General features: G+C 37.2%; 1 protein-coding gene across 4 annotated transcripts in view; it reads left to right on the top strand.

Moving 5' to 3' along the window:
* LOC127430465 (netrin-G2-like) overlaps positions 1–24,241 on the top strand; it is an 88,794-nt gene that overhangs the window by 13,862 nt on the left and 50,691 nt on the right. For all 4 annotated transcript variants that reach the window (XM_051680247.1, XM_051680248.1, XM_051680249.1 and 1 more), the window contains exon 3: positions 8,873–9,516. In XM_051680247.1, the coding sequence (XP_051536207.1) occupies positions 8,873–9,516 (644 nt within the window). The remainder of the gene's footprint in view (positions 1–8,872; positions 9,517–24,241) is intronic.

The raw sequence follows: 24,241 nt of genomic DNA on the forward strand, positions 1-24,241 counted from the left end.
ACTTTTGATGTTCCTTTTGGCGAGGATGCTGCCTTAGAAGGATGCTATCTAGGTAGATTGTAGAGGCAGTTCACTAGAGTTTGGAACAGATCTTACACTTCTGGATGTATTCCTCCGAGGGTTGTATTCTTTGTGATGTTCTCATAAACTGAATGGAGCTCACATTGTGTTCTCAGTTTCTTAAAGACAGCTATAACACACACACACACACACACACACACACACACGTTGGTGTGGCTATCCTTTTGAGGACTCTCCACAGACATAATGATTTTTATACTGTATTACTACAGATTCTATTCCCTAACCCTAAATCTAACCCTCACAAAAACTTTCTGCATTTTTACATTTTCAATAAAACATCGTTTAGTATGTTTTATAAGCGATTTGAATTATGGGAACACTAGAAATGTCCTCATAAACTACATTTATAGCCTAATACCCTTGTAATTACCAGTTTTTAACCTACATAAATGTCCTCATAAACCACCCAAACCCGCCCACACACACACACATGTTGGTGCAGCTATCATTATGAGGACTCTCCATAGACATAATGATTTTTATACTGTATGAACTATAGATTCTATCCCCTAACCCTAACCCTACCCCTAAACCTAACCCTCACAAAAAATGTTCTGCATTTTTACATTTTCAATAAAACATCATTTAGTATGTTTAAGTGATTTGAATTATGGGGACACTAGAAATGTCCTCATAAACCACTTAAACCTGCCCACACATACGCACACACACAAACACACACACACACACACACACTCACACACACTCACACACACACACACACGCACACACACACACACACACACACACACAGAGTAATAAAGGTGTATGAATCCACAGAGAGACAACAAAGACTGTAAGAGGAGATTAAAGGATTAAAGCATTTGTGTATAATGTTGGTTACCACAAAACAGAATTTCGACTGGTGCCTCGTTTATTAAAAATAAAAGCAAAAATAGAGGTTGCAGTGAGGCGCTTTCAGTGGAAGTGAGTGTGGCCAATCAATAAACATTAAAATAAACACTGTTTCAAAAGTATAGCCACAAGATATAAATATAATATGTGTTTAAAAGATTTTAGTGTGATAAAATCACTTACTAACCTTATCAGGGTAAAGTTATATCCAATATCGCAACTTCGTTGCCATGACGACCCAATGCTGTATGCCATTTTAACACACTAAAATCATGCAGAGCAGAGTTTTTTTTTTTATCACATTAGAATAATGTTAACATGTATAAAGTTTATGTCTTGTTGCTATACTTTTAAAACAGTGAGTTTTTTTATGTTTATGGACTGGCCCCATTCACTTCCATTGTAAGTGCCTTAATGTAACCACAATTTTTGCTTTTTTTTTTTTTTTTTTTTTTTAATAAACGAGGGACAAGTTCAAATCATTTTATATGGTAATCATTATGCTATAAATGCTTTCTATTGAGCTTAACTTGTATTAAATCCGGAACATTCCTTTAACAGATTTTACAGTACTGATGTTGTAATCTAACTGATTGCATGTGATTCAGGTGGTACAAGGTACAGTTCCAGTTTAACAGTGATGTAATGTCCCATTGGGTTGGTTTTATCAGGCTGCTATGTGGACGTTGTGACAGGGATCCAGCATCATGCTGATTATAGTCGCAGCTACGGAATTCCAACACGGATAATTGCTCTAGGAGCTTAGTGATGTGGACCACCTGCCGCTACAGTTGGCTGTGTGTGTGTGTATATGTGTGTATGTGTGTGTTTACTGTATATGGGGCAGGAGGATAGGGTGGAAGGGAAGGCTTATACATTCTAGTTTTGCATCTTTGCCATATGCATTATCATGTGAAGGTTACGGTTAGGTCATGACAAAGATAAGAAATTAGTGAGAAAACCTGATATATATAAAACTATTTCACAGTAGACCTACATGCACAAGCATACACAAACACACATGAACGAAATCATGCCAGCATGCATGTAAACGTGCACATGCAATGATTCAGATACATACATACATACATACAGTTTAAGCATGCAAGCACCCAAAAACACACACATATTAATGCAAATACATGCACACACACACATGTATGCAAGCAAGAGCATGCACAAATGCACATGTACAGTAAGCATGCAAATACGTGCATGGAGGCACATGAATTGTATTGGTACATGCAAACATGCAAATACATGCACACAAACATCAAAATACACACATATACTGAAATATACATGCACACACACACACATGCATGCAAGCACACAAAATACACTTACTTGCATGTGTACATTAGGGCTGGGTGATATGTAAAAAATATTGAATCAATAATCGCCTAAAATATATGGCGATATCCGATTATATCGTCAAACCCCTGCCGAGGGTCCTTGAATATTTTTACTTTAAAAATAAATACAATTATTGAAACATGAAAAACTTAAACAAAAGATGTTTATAAATTCAAATTGCACTTTAAATGAAATGAAAAAAGCAATTAAAATAGCAAAGTGATCAAAAAGTCTAATATAACCACCTTCCCAAATTCAAAAATTTACCGTCTCCAACAGCTCCATTTGCCATCACGCAAGTATTCATCTATAATAGCAGGTGGGAAATTACTAATAGCCTAAAAATTAAGAACTAAAGAAAATTATAAATGTAAAGATAATAATTGTAATAATCATATTTAAAAATAAATAAACCATTACCTATAGCAAGTTCAACACAACCCACATCATTTCTACTTTCAAAACAGCTAAAACAGTTTGTTACTTCACTGAGTCTGTGCTTACAAAACACCAGTTTTTATAATAGGTATAAGTTTAACCCATTTAACACTTTCTTATGATGTGTTACATTCATACAAGCAGACAGAGAAGTTTGAAATAAGTTTAGAGCAGAAGAAATAGAAATAAACCTTGTGTAAATTGTCAGCTGTACGTTAAGCTAAAATACTATTTCTAGCCATTTTACATGCACATGTTACCAGGCACGATCATATTTTTTTTTATCAAGAAAATTCACGTTGGATCATAATTTCTTTTTTCTAGAAAGATCTTTGATATCAGGGAAAAAATCATATTCTTGATAATAATTTTTTTATTGTTTTCCTGTAAAAATATCTAAAAATCCTCAAAACAAGATCAGTTAGATTTATCTTGTTTTAGAAACAACACTGCATACGATATTTAGGTTTTTCAGAGAATGTATTTTTAACATGTGTATTTTGTCTTACTGTACTGGCAGAGTCTTTATAGTCAAAACAAGTGAAAAAATCTACCAGTGCTGAAGAAGTAATCCAAAGTATTTAGAATACTTTAATGACCTTGAGTAATCTAACGAAATACATTACAAATTACATTTTACAGCATGTATTCTGTAATCTGTAGTGGAATACATTTCAAAAGTAACCCTCCCAACCCTGTCGATATCCAATAACATCATCCTATCGCCCAGCTCTAGTGTACATGCAATCAGGCACACACAGAGAGACACTCCAGATGCACAATGCACAAAACACACCGCTAAGCACGCCAACAGACCATTAAGTGTGTCAGAGGGTTAGGTTTCAGTGGATTTGTGGGTTAAAGGTTCCTGTCTAACATGCCCTTCCTAAATCCAACTATAGTTTTAGAGTATTGGGGGTCAGAGTTGACACGTTTGCATGTTTGAATGCATGTGTGCGCAGATGTTCTAGTCAGGTCAGATGTTCATGTGTGATCCAGTCTGTCTGCTGTCTACAGTGTCTAAGAGACTGACAGCTGTAATACACAGAATGAGGTTTTCTCTCTAATAACATTAGCAAGAGAAAAAAAGAGGAGGAGAGAGAAGAAAAGAGGGATTACAAGAGAGATGGAAAGAGACGGATGAGAGAGTCATGAGGAAATAGCATTATGTTCAGCAGAAATGAGTGGCAGCACCGAGGTCTGTAAGACATGAGTGGTAATGTGATCCTGGAGAAGAGGCCAACGTTACACCTTTCTACAGAACAAACTCCCGTCCTAGAGCAAGATAATGGAGTCAGACACTAGTACAGAACATAATAGTGTAGAATCTGTGTCTGACAGGATGAAGGTGTCTTGAGTTCTTTGAGTGCAATGCTTTGCAAAAGTTACAGCAATAATCGATGGACCTGTTTCATATTTCTGGGTTTGGAACATGGAAGTAAACTATAGTTGGGTAAACTTATATAGATGATAGTAAATCTTATTTTTGCATTCCCATTTGCTCCAACAGAGAAAGAAAAAATCCATTATTATTTTTTTTGGCACTTTCCAAAAGAGGAATAAATAGAGAGAGATAGATTACTACAGTCAGAAGAGACAAACACACCAATTTACTGTCACTCCCTCAGCAGCTGCATTTGAAATCCCATCACAGCAGTGCTGACTAGTTTTTGTAATCAATGCTATTGGTAACAAAACACTAAGAATTATGTTATAAATGTACAGTACAGGAAATGAACACTTGTAAATAGTGACTTTTAGTCAACTGCACCACTGCAAGGCATTAGAAATGTTCCGTTGCAAGTAACTAGACTGTTAAAAGTAAAATAGTAATAAAAGGCTGCAGAGTTGAAGACATCTCAGATGAGGCACAACCATGGACCGTTTATGGACTGTCTAATGCATATTGTACACAAAAATGGCAAAAGATTGCAAAATTATCAGTTTGAATCTGATTGGCTGGCAGCTACGCAATGTCCGGGAATCAGGGCACACAAGATTTTTTTTTAAAAAGTCGTGTTTACAAAGTATCAGGTTGCTTCCGCAGTCAGAACAACTAGCTAACAACAACGTTAGCAAAGTCTGTGGCATCAAATATGGAAAGAGTTTTGTTCTAGATACTTAGTAGCAAGAAAACAAGATATCCACAAGTGCAACTTTGAATGTACTTTGTTTGCTAGAGTTATAATAGTGAAATACTTGTTACTTAATATTTTTTTTGACAAATTCTTATCCCAAATTGGAATCACATTTTCTATATAACCTTTCTCTGAGACTGCTGTGCTATTATTTGAATAAGAAGTCATGTTGTTGCACAAAGGACTATTTTTGTGGGATCATTGATTTCAGATTTATTCACCTCTAAACCTCCGACATGATCAGACGGGAACTTGACATGTTGCTTCCTAATGTTCATGTACCCGGAAATCCAACACATTCTGTTGAATTACTGACAAGCACCATCTCTCATCAGCAGGCCCAGATGGAAGTGCGCAGGCAGAGCTCTGCAGAATACTCTGCTGATTTGGGAAGCCCATCAGTCTCAAATTTCCACACATTCCCTGCCACTTGTGTGCTATTGTATTAAATATTTAAGCTAATTTGATAAAGCTTTGAGGAGCAATTAAGACCGTACTTCTCTCAACTCATTTTAACACATTTTACCACATTTAACCCAGAATTCTGGAGACTCTTAACAAAATCAGCACAGAAAATAATAAAAAGTCAACAGAGTCCATCTGGGCCTGCCCATCAGACATGTTTTGCATCGATTCTAATGTGTTCACCATTTCCTGTACTGATAGCACATTGTGCAAGTAACCTCAGAGACGTGGTTTCTGGTCCAGTGGACACCAGAAAGTAATTGCATTAACATAAACGATGGTTAGCACAATTTGGAGGTTGCATTTTCCCTCTATAATTACATTTTCACTCCACTGCCAGTTAGTTTAGGGTTAGGGTGTAGGTTTAATAAAATATGCGTTCCTGTTGACTGTATTACATCATTCACAAATAAAAATACAAGTATCTTTTGGCACCACTCTGTGGACATTTTACCCAGAAACTGGAGCTCACACATGCCCATACATTCAACAACACTTCCAGCTTCAGCCACTGACCAATTTCAGATGAAGAACTTTTGACGTACTGTTGCCGAATTCACAGTGCGATCAGTCTAAAACCTAATTTAAATACAAAAGAACTGTGATTGGCCACTTTACATTTCAGAAAGACAGTCTCTTTCTGTCTAAGTGGGCAGTTCTTGGCCAAAATAAGCTGAAATTTGAACCAGACTTTATGCTGATAGTCAAAACTCTGGTTACACAAGACTAGGAGTTGAAATGGTTTTAGACTGTAGAGTTGGTGAAAGTATAAATAAGAAGACTGAGAACTGAAGACTGCTTTATAATTTCACCACCCATCTCTCCCTTTCATACACACTTTGTTTTATCTCCCCTTCGGTTTATTTTTTATTCTCCATGTGCCTTCATAAATCAAATGATGAATTTCCCAAGACGCACTGCTCTGTAACAAGCTTCTCTTATGAGTCTTGTGCAAGTGTGCGAGTGTACGTTTTTTTTATTAACCAGCATTTGTGTATGTCATGGGCCCTAACATTGTGAAATGGAGAACAAATGAGAGGCAGCATGTTTATTTCTATGTCATCTCTCTGTGGGCGGTAAAATACTGAAGAGTTGCACTAGAAGTATGTGTGTGTGTGTGTTGGGGGGGGGGGGGTTGCAGCCCTGAATTAAGGTATCAGTGCATTTGATGGAATCGCATTAGATATATTGACAGCGACAGAGCCCCGAATACCTGCTGAATGGGCAAATTCTAACCTATCATATCTGCCTACATGCCGAGCATATGCACAAACACTGTGTGTGTGTATGTGTGTAAATGTGCGCTAAAGTCAGATGGTTAGATCATTTTCCTGCATGATTTTACAAGGCGAGCTGATAGAATTGACCCAGATTTTTAATGATGTGGTGGTGTGTCTCCAACAGCAGTTCTCTGTGCTCACAAATCAGGACTCCCTGCAGTCTTTGTTTTTAATAAAATAACACTGTAGTTTTATAATGAGAAGTGTGTGTGTACTTTATTTTTATTTTTCTGTCTCTGTTTGTCTTATCACTCTCTCTGTAACTGTCTTTCTATTTCTTTGTGTCCCCTTTTCTGTCTTTCTGGGTCTTATCAATCTGTTTCTGTTATTCTTTCTCTCTTTTTGTCTGTCTCTGTACTTAACACACTCATACTTTCTGCCTGTCTCTCTCTTTGTTTGTTTTTGTTTTTTTTGTCTGTCAATTTCTCTATTTTCATTTGTCTCTCTATCACACTTACATTGTCTCTCACTCTTAAGGCCAAAGTGTAGATGAAGTTACTGTTTAGAAACGTGCGGTGCTGGTGCTTCCGGGTTGTTTTGGCAACTGCTCTCAAAGGGTGCTTCGTTCAAATTGACCTGAAAATGTCCCAAAAAGTGCTATTTCTGGGTTTGAAACACCCCGTTTCCAAAAGATTAATGAAGATTTGGGCTTCTTTAGATATTCATCCAGATTGGTGGATCAGGACACACCCAGGATTTGACAAAAATTATGATATTTCACTGATCACTGTCATTGTTATCACGCTGCCCATACTGACCCTATTGACCCACAGCTGCTGTTTGTAGATTTGAACTGTTCACGAAGGAATCACAAAAATATTTAATATGATAATATTATCATATTAATATTAATATGCTAAATATGATCTAATGGTGATCTTATATAACAAGACCACTATGCATGATCTAATGGGACGATTGTGACCCTGTTTCCACCACTACTACAGCATGACCTGGCTGTTTGTTCAAGGATATGCAAATAAAAATAATATATGTCTTTGCATTTATTTTGATCTCATTAAGTAACTTCTTAACTGCATTTTATTAAGTTGCATTAATCAAATATTATTATTTACTATATCTAGACCAATAATTTAAGCATTAAAGACACATATTGCATTTCTGATGGTAGTTTTATTTTACTTTTTTTGCCACATTTCTCAGGCTTTAGAAGTGTGTTAGTATGTGTGAGTATTTATTAACCTGTTACATGTACAACAAAATCTTACAGGCCTCTTGTATCAAGTCAAAGCTGGTATTATTAATAGTTCAGAAAGAACAAACATATCTTTCTTCACTTTAAACCATAGATATTGCTTTATAATAACTTTTATTAACATAAACTATAATGTCACTGACTGTCGTTTCTCAGTGTGTATCTCCCTATTTTTGTCTGTATGTCTCTTACTCAGGGTTGGGGAGTAACGGAATACATGTAACGGGATTACGTATTTAAAATACAAATATAAGTAACTGTATTTCACTACAGTAACAATTTAAATAATTGGTAATTAGAATACAGTTACATTCAAAAAGTATTTTGATTACTGAAGAGATGACTTCATTTGTTTCATTTAATATTTAGTCCTTTCAGATGGAAAACATTTATACATATAAATGATGTGATCCAAAGTGCATTTGAACAGCAGTGAAACACTTTCTTATGATGTGTTACATTCATACGAGCAGATAGAGAAGTAAGTTTGAAGTAAGTTTGGAGCAGAAGAAATAGAAATAAAGCTTGTGTAAATTGTCAGCTTTACGTTAAGCTAAAATGCTATTTCTAGCAATTTTACATGCACGTTACCAGGCACAATCATATTTTTTATCAAGAAAATTCACGTTGGATCATAATTTCTTTTTTTCTAGTAAGACCTTTGATATTAGGGCAAAAATCATATTCTTGATAATAATGTTTGTATTGTTTTCCTGTAAAAATATCTAAAAATCCTTAAAACAAGATCAATTAGAAACAACACTGCATAAGATAGATAAGAGTTTTTATAGTCAAAACAAGTGAAAAAATCTACCAGTGCTGAAGAAGTAATCTAAAGTATTTAGAATATGTTACTGACCTTGAGTAATCTAACGAAATACGTTACAAATGACATTTTACAGCATGTATTCTGTAATCTGTAGTGGAATACATTTCAAAAGTAACCCTCCCAACCCTGCTCTTACTCACCATCTGTCTTACTCTCAATTTTCACCTGTCTCTATTTTACTCACTGCCTGTCTCTCTCTGTCTCTCTGCAGGAGAATCCATACCTCTGCAGTGATGAATGTGATGCATCCAACCCTGACCTGGCACACCCGCCGCAGCTGATGCAGGATCGAGAGCGCAGTGGTCTGATCACCTACTGGCAGACGGTCACGTGGCGGCGATATCCTGAACCTCTTCAAGCGAACATCACCCTGACCTGGAACAAGACCCTTGAGCTCACCGACGATATTCAAATCACCTTTGAGTACGGCCGACCCACTATCATGGTACTAGAAAAATCGCTTAATTTCGGCCGCACATGGCAGGCCTACCAGTACTACGCAGACGACTGTGTGGACGCATTTAACATGCCGGCAAGACGTGTACGTGATCTGAACGCGGCCAACGCCACGCGTGTGATCTGCACAGAACACTATTCACGCTGGGTCGGGTCTAAGAATGAGAAGGTCGTGAGGTTCGAGGTGCGGTCACGTTTCGCCATATTTGCCGGCCCGAGACTGCTGAATATGGAAGGGTTGTACACACGGATGGAGAGCATGAAGGGTCTACGAGATTTCTTCACGTTTACGAATCTGAGGCTCCGCCTACTTAGACCCGCCCTCGGTGGAACGTACGTCCAGAGAGACAACCTGCTCAAATACTTCTACGCCATTTCGAATGTAGAGGTACTAGCCAGGTGAGAACACAATAAACTTTTTATCAGTCAGATTAGTCAACTCTTTGATTTAGCATCCTGTCAGGCCTGACATAGCAACATTGGCTCAAACAATGACCAGTGTTAATCTCATCAACAAAATGTTGACAAAGGGTTTTTTAATTTTGTCAGCGATAAAGAAGACAAGTAGAAAAAGACGCATCATGATGATAATCAAACTGTTTTAATTAAAACACTGTATACAGCAAATATAATATTGCAAGATTTGAAAGGAATAGTTCACCCAAACTGAAAATTCTCTCATCATTTACTCACCCTCATGCCATCCCAGTTATATATGGCTTTCTTTCTTCTGCAGAACACAAATTAAGATTTTTAGAAGAATATCTAAACTCTGTAGGTCCATACAGTGCAAGTCAGCAGGGTCCAAAATTAATAAAAGTAATCCATACGACTCCAGTGGTTAAATTCATGTTTTCAGAAGTGATATGATAGTTGTGGGTGAGATACAGATCAATATTTAAATCAGTTTTTTTACTTTAAAGAGTTGAGATATTCCTCCTAAACTCTCCCATTTGTGTTCAGCAGAAGAAAGAAAGTCATACACGTCTGGAATGACATAAGGGTGAATAAACGATGAGAGAATTTTCATTTTTGGGTGAACTTTTCCTTTAACAATGCACTAACATTGTTTTTTAATTAATTTATTTTAAAGAATGAAAAATCTAGAAAGAATTGATTGAAATTATCCAATCATAGTATGTTGGGGATTTCCCCACTGGAGCTGCTCAAGTTAAAAGAGCTGAACATCTGTACAATTAAATTAACCAAAGGGTTAATTACCTCACTCAAACGCACCCTATATATGGGTATGCGTCATGAATCTTGCTATCCACAACATAAACTTAATATTACAATTTACATCTGCACAGACAATGAAGCAAATGAACAGATGAACTTGAACTAAGTTTCAGGCTAGTCAGAGCGCATAACTTGCGTTGTGAATACACCGTTTCCTTAAAACACGCTACAGGTAACGCAATATCCTAAACCAGGGGTAGGGAACCTTTTTCCCATTAAGGGCCATTCAGGTATTTACAAAATGAATCACGGGCCATACAATTGCTTCCAATTTCTGATTGTGGGTTAAAATAAGTGTACGTATTCCTTTATGTGCTCACGCACCAATTATCATTTGTAATTATTTTGATTGTATTTATTTTAATTTTTTTTTACAGTTAATTGAATCAAGGCCATTTTTTGCTTTTCAGATTATTTCTCAAATGGCCTCGTGGGCCGGGTAAAATAATCTAGTGGGCCTTATACAGCCCTGAGGCCTGACGTTCCCCACCCCTGTCCTAAACTGTCTAAACGTGAAAACAGAGTAACTTCTAAAAAGTAGCTAATATTTCACTTTATACATAATATGCTTTTATTTCAGGAGCTCTGGTTTTCAGGACAGTTTTCTAATGTTGTTTATTCTTACATATTAAACATAATAATCTTTATTTTGTTTGGTACATGTTTAAATAATTTGAAGTAGTTTATACATGCTTGTGTATGTATACACATGTGGTTAAAGTTTTGCCTGTTACAGTTTTTTGAACACCTTTTTTTTGTTATTTTGCTCATTTTTGTCAACTAAAATATGTTATTTTTGGTGACAAACTTTATAAGCTATTTTAGAAAACAAGCTAAAATGAATGATTATGACATGATGAAATACTGACTAAATTTAAAGAGCATTTTCGTCAAAAGACAAAAATTATGACTAGAAAAAAATAAGCGTGTGCAAATTACCACTGCCGATGACATGAGTCTGGGGCGGGATTGCCTGTTTGTACGCTTAATGGAAGTCGGGGAAACTGTTTATAAAATGTGTTTGAAAACATTATTCCTTCAATTCTGTTTAGTGACACTAACAGACACCTCGACAAAGCAGTAATTATATTTTGTTTGCATTTCGCATTAGACAAGGTGTAATCTACCCCATGCTATCATTGTGAGTTAAGCGACTCTTCTTAGTCAGGGCAATTATTATTCATAAACCGTTTGAAACAGCTCATCTAATGAGATTGCAATGTGTATTGTTATAGAGGCAAACAGATGCTTGTTACAGTTATTTCATCTCTAGTGTTGAGGTATATTATCATTACCAATAACCATTACAACTACCAAGAGACCCACAAATGATTTGAAATAATGATCAAATGATTACTTGGACTGCTATGACTGCTATTATGATATAATAGTGATACTGACTGACAGACTGTTAACAATAGCACTTATGACATAAGGTTCGACTTCACCAACCTTTGTTTTAGCCACAGACTCAATTCTCATTGCTAGTTAGCAACAGTTTTGTGTCTTCAAAGTTTTAAAGTAAGATAAGTTGCTCGTTATTTGTGTTGAAAGGCCTAAAGATCTTATAAGAATGAAATATAGTGCTGTTCATTAACCAAAAATTACAGAAAGGACCACTGAAGTACTTATACTATGGGAATACCAATGGTAATCATTCAGTACCATGGTAATACCATTATTATCAATGCATCATGGAACTGCCATAGTACTTTTTTGTAAGGATTGGGGTTAACCACCAAGATGAAATCATAAAGACTAAGATCTGTTTGACTACAAAGTGGAAAAAAAATAATAATTATGAAAGTTTGAAGTTACGCTTGTAATTCTCATATTCTCTGTCAGTAATGGAGAATAAGATGGACCTTTTTGCCTCATCTCACACAGACTCTGCCAATCAAAGTCTTGGTCTGAACTTCACTGAAGTGAAAAATCACTGAACTAATACATTTAAAATTACTAGATTAAAAACAACATTTGAAAGTGTTTTAAAAAAAACAAATGTATAGACAACTTACCTATAGAATAGATATACAGTTCATATTGAATAAAAGTCTCCTTAATTCAGTCTGCTTAATTGCAAGGGTCAGAGAGAAGGTGAAAAACGATCATGAAAAACTACAACTATGACTAACATTGCAAGTGAAGAGTTAAATGCGACCACAACATAGAAATGCATCCCCTTTTCAACAAAATCTGATGTATCAGATATAAAACAGAATTAGAAATAGAGAACATGAACGGTTCTACTGACACTTTGAATCTTCACACAAGAACATGTAGCAGAAATCACAAAGAGCATTGCTGTCATTTGTGAGTGTTTTTGTGTGTAACTCACTGTTTAATGAGACAAATGGTGTTTCAGAGAGAAAGAGGGTTGCCTATGGCAAGAATGAGTGAAAGTTTGTGTGTTAGATCACACTCAAATGTAGATTAGAACCATAGAGTATATGATGCATACATGAATACTGCGAGTACGTCCTTATTGCAGAATATATGGATTGTCATTTCCGCACTCAGAGAGCCTTCAGACAACTGTATTAAGATATACTACATTGCACTTGAGTTTCACTTATATTATAAAACGTGATTGCACACACTTACTCATATTGTCTCACACACACACACACACACACACAGTTTGGTACAATTACCCTGTTTCTATGCGTTCGGCTGCTGAGGTTGCAAATAGCTTTGATAAATGTGACAAACGTTTAGTTGCATTTAAAGGCACACACACACACACACACACACACACACACACACACGCGCGCACACATACACAAAACTGAACTGATACAGTAGAATCCTGACATGTGCAGTTCTACATGACAGTGAGTGATGATACAATATGTGTAAGAGAGAGAGACAAAGAGACAACACTCTTTCACAGACACAAATTTCTGTATTGTTGTCTGAAAACTTAATTGTTTTAAATGAAAAAGACCTCTACCCAGAGCCTATTCTCAAATATCATTGCGAAGATTATGTTTTGTTACTATGTATAAATATATTATATCAGGGTGTATCTAAAACCACCGTGGTGAGCTATTTCCTGTAGTATTTAGTCCTAAATACAACCATTTAAACACACTGATGCACACACACACCCTTGGTAACACAATCCGATGATCAATAAGTTATTCTTAGGCTGAGACTGGGTAAGATAGGGCTGACCGCTCTGCATCGATCACAAGTGTGTGTTGTCTTTCCTGAAGTAGGCAGGTAATATGTGTGTGTGTGTGTGTGTGTGTGTGTGTGTGTGTGTGTGTGTGTGTGTGTGAGTGTGTGAATACTATGTCTGTGTGTGCATATCAAAGTCAGAGCTAAAATATAATTTTTTTCTTAGGGAATTTCCAGGTTTTCCGCATGGAGCGTGATCACAAGTTTGTGAAGCTGATACAGTAATTAAAGCTCTGGAGTACCAGACTGGATGTGATACATCGCTATCTCGCACACACACACAATCACAAATACACGCATGAGTTATGAAGGTGAGACCATACGTGCAGAGATGAGAGTTTTAAACTGAGAATGGAAGAGATAGAGAAAAAGAAAAAGGCAAATTGAAACAATATGCTGAAATTGTATCACTGTTACAATCTAAACCAGGAAGTGCATCTTTTTCCTCAAATCCTGCAAGTGATTTTTCCCATCTGTAAACTCAAGCCATATTGTTAAATCAGAGACATTCCTGTAGGTTCACATAACCAATTGTTGCATCATGATTTGTAGTACCTCTGTTAGTTCAGCTTCAGATGTGTGTGCTTGCCATTTTGTCACCCTGCATGCTGATATCAGACACACAGAGGAAGAGATTTGAAGTTCTTGTGCATGGGTACGTAATAGTTTTTTTAAGTTGTACGATCGGACAGTTATTTCCTTCCAAATCCGCACGCAAGTTTAAACTTTTTTTGGGCGCAGCGGTTGATTGACTTGTGAGAGGTGGTGCTTTGCTGCAGTCCGGGATGCATCATTCAGGATGGCGTTTACACTTCAAATGCAATGTGGTCACATGCGTTTTTGACTACCTCTGTATGTGTTTTTGTAATTCAATCACAAATTTCTCCCAGTTTACAAATATATTTAGCACTGACCATTTGCAATCGGATCATCCGAAATGGGTCTTAATACCAGTTGTAAACAGGGTCTAAAATAACTGCAGCCGAAGTAAGCGAATGCTATAGAACGATTTCCAGTGGATGTCACACCCACATTCATTTCCCCAGTAAGACCCCCAAGAAAAGGTGGATATGTAGTCTTTTTGTGTCATGATCTTAGGTCAGCATAACTAGAAAACCTTTGTAAGATATACACAAATGTATCAGTTAGTTCAGCTTTATTTACTTAAAAAGGGTGTCAAGAGGATGTCACATGAATAAAATTTAACAACTAATAGCACATTGTTTCAAATTAACTTTTATATTATTGTTTCTACTTAATTTTATTGACCCAGAAGAAAATAATGGCTTAGGTCAGGCATTAAACCTGAGTCCACAAAGAAGCGCAGATGAAGCTGGACTTTAGCTATTCACATTCATATGCGCAAGAAAAATTACTTGGATTGAACAGGATCCATCTTCACCAAAGGGAAAACTAATCACCCTAATGTTGACTTCACACAAAACAACTATGTAATTACAGTAAAACAACATCAATAATACAAAAAAGAGCTCAAATCTCAATGAATTCTTAATAACAACTAATTAAATGTCCTAGTAAGTTTTTTTGACCAAACAAATGTGCTTAAGCAGGGTTTTTCCTGGCTCAAAATGAGGCAGAGGTGGTACCATCCTGATCATGTGCACACATATACTTGTACCATGCCTTCCACTGGCTGAAGCAAACTCTTACAAGCAACATATTTTAGTTGTTCTAATAATTAGATGATTGACGAAAATGACAATTATCAACTTATAGCATATTTAATTAAAAAAGCTAACCTGTTCAACATTAAATTAATTAAATACAACATAACAGCTAACGTGTTCATTTATAGTTAACAAACAGCAAACTTGATTAACCTCTTAAACTGATAATAATATAATCTCTGATTTCAGATATGTGGGTGGGTGTGGGGATGATGTTTGAGCCAACACCTGATTAACTTGCTTATTGTTAAGCTTAATGGAGGGTTCTGCTGGCTCTATAGAGATTTTTTTTATAGTGGTTTAATTTCACAGCAGTGGCAAACAATGTTGAAGTTTAGGGCAAACATTATCCTTACCTGGCTGTCAGAAATGAAGGCTGGTCAGGTAGACTTTGAATGTCAAAGGGTGGAGGGGCAGGGGCTCGTGTGGTCTCGCAGAATTACAATTTACAGTTGCAATCGAAATTATTCAAACCCCCCCCCAGACAGTAAGGATTTACAAAGGTAAGCTTTTCTGATGACCCAGTATTTTTAAACTTTACATCTATATCAGTTGTCATAGTGTGAATATATAACCTAATATTTCTAAATAGCAGGATGTTTTTTAAATATAGCCATGTCATAATTATTCAACCCCTATTGCATGTAGCTGTTTCTTAAATATGTAAGGCTACACAAATAATTGTTTTAAAACAAAATTGTTATCAATCTGCAATGGCACTTATTTAAGTTTGAAAATTTAAGTTTAGCGTTGTAAGCAAAAATGTATTTCTACGCAAAAAATGCAATTAAAAATAAGCTGTCTCAAAAGCTAATAGAGGAGATTATTTCATTACACAAGAAAGGTCATGGCTAAAAGTACATTTCCAAGGCACTTCAGTTTCCAATAGACAAAGTTAGCAGCACCATTCATACATTTTTTAAATATGGTACAACAGCAACCTTCTTGGGGTGTGGAAGAAAGCAAAACTTCACCAAGGGAAATGTTGACTTGAATATTCAAGAAGTAATAGGAAAGAAGTAGGAAAGACCTGTGGAGTCCTGGAAGAAGGTTTTATAGACGTATGACACTAAACTGAAAATGAGTTTTAGACCCATGGGTCAGCAGTATGTCTGGAGTAAGATGACAAGATGATGACAAGAACGACACCATCCTCACAGTCAAGCATGGAGGTGGGTCAGTCCTGTTATGGGGGTGTTTTGCGGCTGCAGGAAACGGCTATCCTGACTATGTGACTGACACCATGGATTCTTTCAGGTATCGGGCCATTTTGGCATGAAAAATGTGATGTCTTCAGTGTGTAAATTGAAGCTCGGTGATCACTGGACTTTCCAGCAAGACAATAACACCAAGGATACATCCAAATTTTCCAAAATCTGGTTCAGGGAAAGGTCGTGGAATGTCCTTAAAAGGCCCATTCAGTCCATTTAAAATCCCATTGCAAACCTTTGTTGGGATTTCAAGGAAGCAGTGGCAGCACAGAAACCAAAGAATGTCAATGAGCTGGAAGCTTTTGCTCATGAGAAATGTGTACAAATTCTAATAGAGAGGTATCCGAAGCCTGAGAACACTTACCTGAAACATTTATTTTATGTTATTAAGGATAAAGGATGCTCCACAAATGATTGACTTTGGGGGTTGAATATTTTTGACATGACATTTGTGGAGAGAATTAGTTATTTTTTATTTAAAAATTTGGGTAAACTGAACTTTTTGTTCTCAAAATCACTCAAAAAAAACTTTGACTGTTTACTGAGGTTTTAGTTGATGTGTTTTAATTCACATCACCAGAATGTATTGCTGGTCAGGGGGGTTGAATAATTTTGATTGCAACTGTAAATGCAGATGTTGGGCACACATTTAATTGAGAATTGATGCCAAGGGCCAAATTTAAATAAATACTAAAATATAAATAAAAAAATAAGAAATGACTTGCAAAAAGGGCACTTATCTAGTGAAAGAGGGCGGGTGCTTGAGCACCACTTGGGGTCTATCTGTGCACGTGACTGCCTGACTGAGTTTCGTCGATATTTGGAGGCGGCCTCATAATTCTCTGTGCAGGAAAAACCCTGGCTTAAGTTATTCGAGTGCAAGGGTTTATGGGTATTCCACACAACCTCAGTTTCCATACTTGATTGTTTCAGTTAGTAGTACTTAAACCTTAATTTTATGGATTATTAAGCCAAAGAAGTTTAAGAAACTCACAATTATTCTTTTACTTTATTTATCACTCTAAGTTAACCTTATAATTAAAATTTCATTATGGAATGTGAAAATTGTTAAAAATAGGCTAAAATAATGTTATTGAGTAAAGTCCACTTATAATGTTAGTTAGTATTTACTCATAATTTAGTTTTAAATTATCTCTGACCCTTAGAATTCAACAGACTTTTTTGCTACTGCACCTTTGAGATTTCCATATATAAATGACCTGTTAGGATTGACTCTGCATAAGTGAAACAAGATAAAATGTCAAGTGGCTTAATAGATGTTGATATGTAAATATGGGTGGTCATATGTTAATGAGCTCATGGTTGTGTTGTCATACCCCTGATGATTTCTGAACAAGCCATTTTTGCATCTTTGTGTTGTTGACATTAGAAAACATCTACGTATTAACTTTGTTGTACAAATAATCTTGCTGGGCATTATGTGTAAAATGTTGCTCTATTACCAGGTAAAGGAAATTCCAGGTATCAAGAATTGCATTTGAGGTTCAGCCTTTCTGACAGATAAAGTCTGAGATTAGCTGGATGTTTACGGTGTTTCCTCCGTTAACAAATATTTTTGTTGATATTTGTATGTTTTAGTCATGAGTATCAAAATATTTAAAGTCCCAACACTTGATGCAAATGTTCTGTACTGTATATGAACAACAACGTACTGTATACTTAAGAGTGGAGTGTGACAGCAACTATAATAATCTGTGCTCTCAAAGCTCTGGAGGGCTGTCTGGTGTCAGTACATGAGGGACCACACACACACATACACTGCAGCTGCTATAGGTGTAACACTGTGACTTTGTGAAAAGCCGGGATGTCTGTCTATCTGAGTAAAAACTATACCACGGTGTCCTCCCCCCCCCCGAAGGACATCAGAAGAGAGAGTTGAGATTGTGTTAACTGTATGTGGTCGACCCCCGGAGAGATTGAATTAAAGAATTCTCTCAGGAGGTGCGGTCGGTTAAAGAGCAAACCAGACCAGATTCATAGACAGACATAGACAGATGGAGTTGTAAAGGGAAATCAGTGAGGAAAGATGTTAAAAATCAGACCATGAGAATGTTTTTACAGAGACACAATCCAAGAAATAAAGTGGACAGAAAAGTTTATATCGCTAAATATAAATCTTACAAAAGTCACCATAGCAATGTTTAACTGCACACCACTAAAATGTTGTTTTTATCTCATTTTGATGAATCTACTTTTATGGTGAATGTCAGATGTCTTTGTATTACAGTAAAGAAACAGTTTTCATCCCGTTACATTTATATATTTTTTGCAATATCACATATAATAGCTAAACTTTTTAATATAAACCATGAATAAATTAAGTAATTTAACAAGTCACTGTAGCAGCTTTTATCTGTGCATGACCAAAATGTCGCTCTTGTAACGTTTTTTACTTCATTTTGGAGAGTGATCCTTAGACTTCATTTCAGAGAAGTTTCGTAAAGCCACTGTTATTGTCATATGTCTTTGCCAGCTGTGGATTTTGACATAATAGACCTTATTCACGCTTACACCATCTTTGATTTGATTTGATTTTTTGATTTTCTCCCCAGTTTGGAATGCCCAATTCCCAATGCGCTCTAAGTCCTCATGGTGGCGTAGTGACTCGCCTCAATCCGGGTGGTGGAGGACGAATCACAGTTGCCTATCACGTGGCTTGTTGAGTGTGTTACCGCGGAGACATGGCGCATGTGGAGGCCCACAATGTTCTCCGCGGCATCCACTCACAACTCACCACGCGCCCCACCAAGAGCGAGAATCACACATTATAGTGACCACGAGGAGGTTACCCCATGTGACTCTACCCTCCCTAGCAACTGGGCCAGTTTGGTTGTTTAGGAGACCTGGCTGGAGTCACTCAGCAAACCCTGGATTCGAACTCGTGACTCCAGGGGTGGTAGTCAGCATCAATACTTGCTGAGCTACCCAGGCAACCAATTCCCTACATAGCTGTGCCAGTTCCATGTCTCTCGTATTACTCATATCACAGTCTTTCTTCAAATAATTTTTTTATGTCCATTAAGTAACCGTGTAAAAAGTTGCTCGCCCTGTCTGGGTTGATTTTGTCTTAATGACCGGCTTACTTACGTTTTACTTTAATATGTTTAACTTAGTAATATTTTTGGAGAAAGCAAAATCTGCTTGGAGGAAATTATAAGGGAGAATTTGGGGGTAAAAGAGAGATACAAAGATAATGCAAGGAAACCACTTCAGTGCAGATGGAATGATTTATGCTCCCACGTAGACAGCTGATTTGATAATCAGAGTGTATTTTTCCTCCACTGCCCCTTAACTCAGTCAGCATTTTTCTCAAATCTTTTGCTCATCCTGTCTTTCTCCTCCCTTTTTCTTTTTCATCTTTTTTTAATGTTGTTCTTTTCCTGAGGAAAACCTCCTCATTTTTTTTAATGCACAAAGTAAAACAAACAAACTAGCAATGAGTCCCATAACTCTCTTTTTCCATCTCTGTCTCTGTATCCTGCCTTCTCTTTAGTAATCCCCATATTTACTTTTTATTTCTCAAGAGAGCCACTTAGAGAGAGAGAGAGAGAGAGAGAGAGAGAGAGAGAGAGGTATGAGGATGTCCTTGAAAAGGGTCTGTTTTCACAGATGTTCAAAACAGTAGCATAATAAAAAAAAAAAAAAATTAAAAAAAAGGGGCAGTGGTGGCTAAGCAGTTAAGGCTCTGGGTTACTGATCAGAAGGTCAGGGTTCAAGCCCCAGCACTGCCAAGATGCTGCTGTTGGGCCCTTGAGCAAGGCCCTTGACCCTATCTGCTCCAGGGGTGCCATATCCTGGCTGACCCTGCACTCTGACCCCAGCTTAGCTGGGATATGTGAAAAAAAGAATTTCACTGTATATGTGTGATAAATAAATAAAAATTAATTAATAATAATTAATTAATATACTCAAAGATTTCACACTTTTCAGCACAATATTCTTTAAGTGTTACCATACTCAGTGAATTGTTACTACACAGCTATCACAGCCTAGTTTTTCTAAACACTCTGTTGCAATATTTAATAAAGTTACTATACACTCTATTAAAATAGTATAGTGCTACACTACTGTATATACTCAAGGTGTAACTGTATTGTCTGCTACTATATTCAATACAGCATTATTGTACACTTTGATTCTATATACAGTTTTGTTACAATACATTGTTACTGTACTCTACACAATATTACTGTACACTTTGATTCTATTCTATGTAGAGTATAATGTTACAATGTTACTGTACTCAAATCAATATTACTATATACAATTTTATTTAATATACAGTATATAGTGTTATATACATTGTTAATGTACTCAATACACTTTGATTCTATAAAGAGTTCAGTGTTAATATACACTTTTGAGTTCTTGAGTTTGCAGTCTAAATTGAATGTGGTGAGATACTAGCTAATAATAATAAGACAAAAAACATTTTTATATTGTGTTGTCGTAGCTTCCAAAAAAGACATGCAGTATGACCAGTGAAGTGCGATTCACAAATGAATGACTCATATGAGTTAGTTCTTTCAATGAGTTGGTCAAAAAGTCTCACAAACTCATAAGTAATCTGTTTGAATCAAACTAACGATAAGTTAACTGGCTCTCCCCTTGCAAAAACATAATTCTATAGGAAATTGGTTACATTAATCAGTATAGTGTCTGAAACCTTAAAAATTCTGCCTTGTAAAGAGGTATACGAGGCAGGAAGGCATTAAGACACATACAAATTCAGTGTTTGCATTACATCCTGTCTACTAAGTTGTCTTTATTGTTTTAAAAGGCAACATGAATCTTTCACTGCTTATGATGCGCCTGACATCTGACAAAGCAGCTGAAATAGTTACAGTATTTAAAACAAAATAATAATTTTCAAATATTTTTATAATATTAGTTTTGAAATAGAAGTTGATTCTGTTTCTGATGAGAAATAAGCATTATATTATATATCATCTTGGTTATCTCTCAAATCTCACATGAATTAGATAATTAGACATAATGATATGGTGCCTTCAGTCATTCCCAAAAAATGACTCACCCTCATCGCCCTCATGTCGTTTGTGACTGTGACTGAAGCTAACATTCTGCCTAACATCCCCTATTGTGTTCCACAGAAGAGAGTCATACAGGTTTGAAACAACATGAGGGTGAATAAATGATGACAGAATTGTCATTTTTGTGTAAATTATCCCTTTAAGAAAAAGATGCTCAGTGAACTTCACCCCCTGCTTTATTTCTCCTCTTCACCTCCCCCGTCTTGTTCTTTTTCTTTGCATGTTGAAAAATGTTTGTGTGTGTGTCTGTGCACAAGGCTGTGTTTCTCTGTATTTTATGTATTTTCCCTTGCACACACTTAAAAAACCATATTATGCATTGAAGTTTTACCTTGGATCTTTCATAGGGCATACGCACAAATATATAAATACATGCATGCATACAATACAAACAAACACACACATTCACAGAGAGTTTGAGTTTATGTAAATTATTCATTTTCTGGCATGCAGCAAGACGCCCGACGGAAGCCACATGCTGCCACATGTTGAACACACTCACACATACACTCAAAAAATCAGCCTGATCTCATGAAAATTTTGTGACCGTGGCAACTTTTTGCAATACAAAATTACGTGCTTCATTACGTTTCTCTGCAGTTTCCTAGTTAAATGTCCAGCAAAGGGCGCCAAAAGTGAGTGAAATGGTGTCGTAATCAGATAAGGTTTTAAAGGTAAATGTTAGATGGAGGTTTTAATGAGTAAAATGTACCTCCCTAACCTAAAACTTGAACCTAAACCTAACCAATAGTGTCCTAAAAGTAAATGAGAGGTGAACAAAACAGACAACCTTACTGTTAACCAACACCTGAACTAGAGGTTTTCGCATGCTTAAGAAGACCAAGCGCAAGCACGGTAGTTTGAATGCACGTGCACAGGAACAGTTTTATAGTTTTCTGTTTCCCAAACTTTTATCTGTTCTGACAAAATGAACTATGTCCAAGTTTCCTAAACGTATGATGTAATTATGTACAAAAAAACCCCCAAAAAATGTAAGAATGGTAAAATATATATGTCTAGACAAAGAGAAAAAATCCTGCACACTACCATAGCTTGCAAAACACGACGTTTCAGTCACACAACCTTCATCAGTAATACATCTATACATACAGATACATACATCTATCAGGCACACATCAGGCATACATATATGTCTGTGTAACAATGTTAAAATGGGAAAGGCTGAACAGTCAAAGTAATATTTAATAAAACAAAAAGACACAAAACGCAAACGCACACACGACAGCTGAGTGTGGCTCTCTCTCTCTCTCTCTCTCTCTAGTTGCCCCGCTTCTCGGCTGATTTGGCCCGATTGGGGGCAGGGCATGCGTAGTCACACTCCTCGCTCCTTTGTCTCAGGCGGGGGTGGGGGGGTGGGACTGCCCTTCTGGCTCCGCCTGCCAGCAGGCTTTTCCCCGCCTCTCTAGAGCTGCGAAGGGGGACGAGGGGAAAAAAAAAGAGGAGAGGGAAAGGACAAGGCGGAGCGACAGTGAGAGAGAAAGAGAGGAGATAGAGAAAAAATCTTGCTCATCGGTTCCCAGACACGCTGTTGCATGGTCCTCGACCACTCCTCCACCCTCTGGCGGACGACAACCGCTCCTCCCCGGGCGGACCGGAGCAAGTCCTCCGACCCCTGGCGGATGGAACGCCCCTTCGCATTTTGGTGGCTGGTAGGTAGCCCCTCCGCCCCAGGCGTCCGGCAGCGAGCCCCTCCTCCCCTCGCAGACGGCGGCTGTTCCTCCGTGTCCAAGTGGCCGGCAGCGACTCCTCTGTCCCCCCGCGGATGGCCGCGGCTGTTCCTTTGGGCGGATGGCAGTGGAGAGGACTCCACGACAGCACATTCCTCCTCCTTCCCGGGCCTCAGCACCAATGTAACAAGATTAAAATGGGAAAGGAGGAGGCGGGAACCGGCTGAACAGTCAAAGTAATATTTAATAAAACAAAAAGGCACAAAACACAAACGCACACACGCTAGCTGCGTGTGGCTCTCTCTCTCTCAAACTGCCGCATCCCGCTGCACTTATCCCTCTCCTCGGCTGATTAGCCCGATTGGGGGCCGGGCGTGCGTAGTTATGGCCCGGCCCCGCCCTCCTCCTCGTCACATTCTGAAATATAAATTTGATATTCATGAGAGGGCACATTGTTATGTAATACAATGTGTTCATGTGAGGGCACATGGATTTATAATATAGACAATGCCATTCTAAAATTATCCTTAAAAAGACAAGACTATTCTATACATCATTCATAGATTTAATAGTAAAATAATATAATAAGGATTGCCAGTAGAGATGAAGCATACAGTCGCTATTTGGCTTTGTTAGGCAGTGTTTGATGTTACTGCTGAACAACAAACTCATTTGTCCTGTAATATTTAAATGAATATTTTCATTAAATTCATATTATAAATTTGAAAAACTATCAGACTATTGGCCTGTTTTCCCACCTTACTATAGTTATCGATCTCGGCAAAACCCACTATTGGTTGACCTCTAACCTAAACCTAACTGATAGTGTCCTAAAAGCAAACGCAACATGAAAAGCAAATTTTCTGAAGCAACCATGTCATTTTGTGTCTCTTCTATGACACTTTTTTCTCACGTGTCAGCTTGTGTGGTTGGCTGGGCTCAAAACCGCGGTCTTCAGAGTCCAGAGCCCAACACTCCATGAGGCGAACTAGCGTGTAAGCTAATCATGTTGGATAGCAGTGAGTAATCGTAAGAAAAATTAA

This window comes from Myxocyprinus asiaticus, chromosome 40 (assembly GCF_019703515.2).
Source record: "Myxocyprinus asiaticus isolate MX2 ecotype Aquarium Trade chromosome 40, UBuf_Myxa_2, whole genome shotgun sequence".
NCBI classification, from domain to species: Eukaryota; Metazoa; Chordata; class Actinopteri; order Cypriniformes; family Catostomidae; genus Myxocyprinus; species Myxocyprinus asiaticus.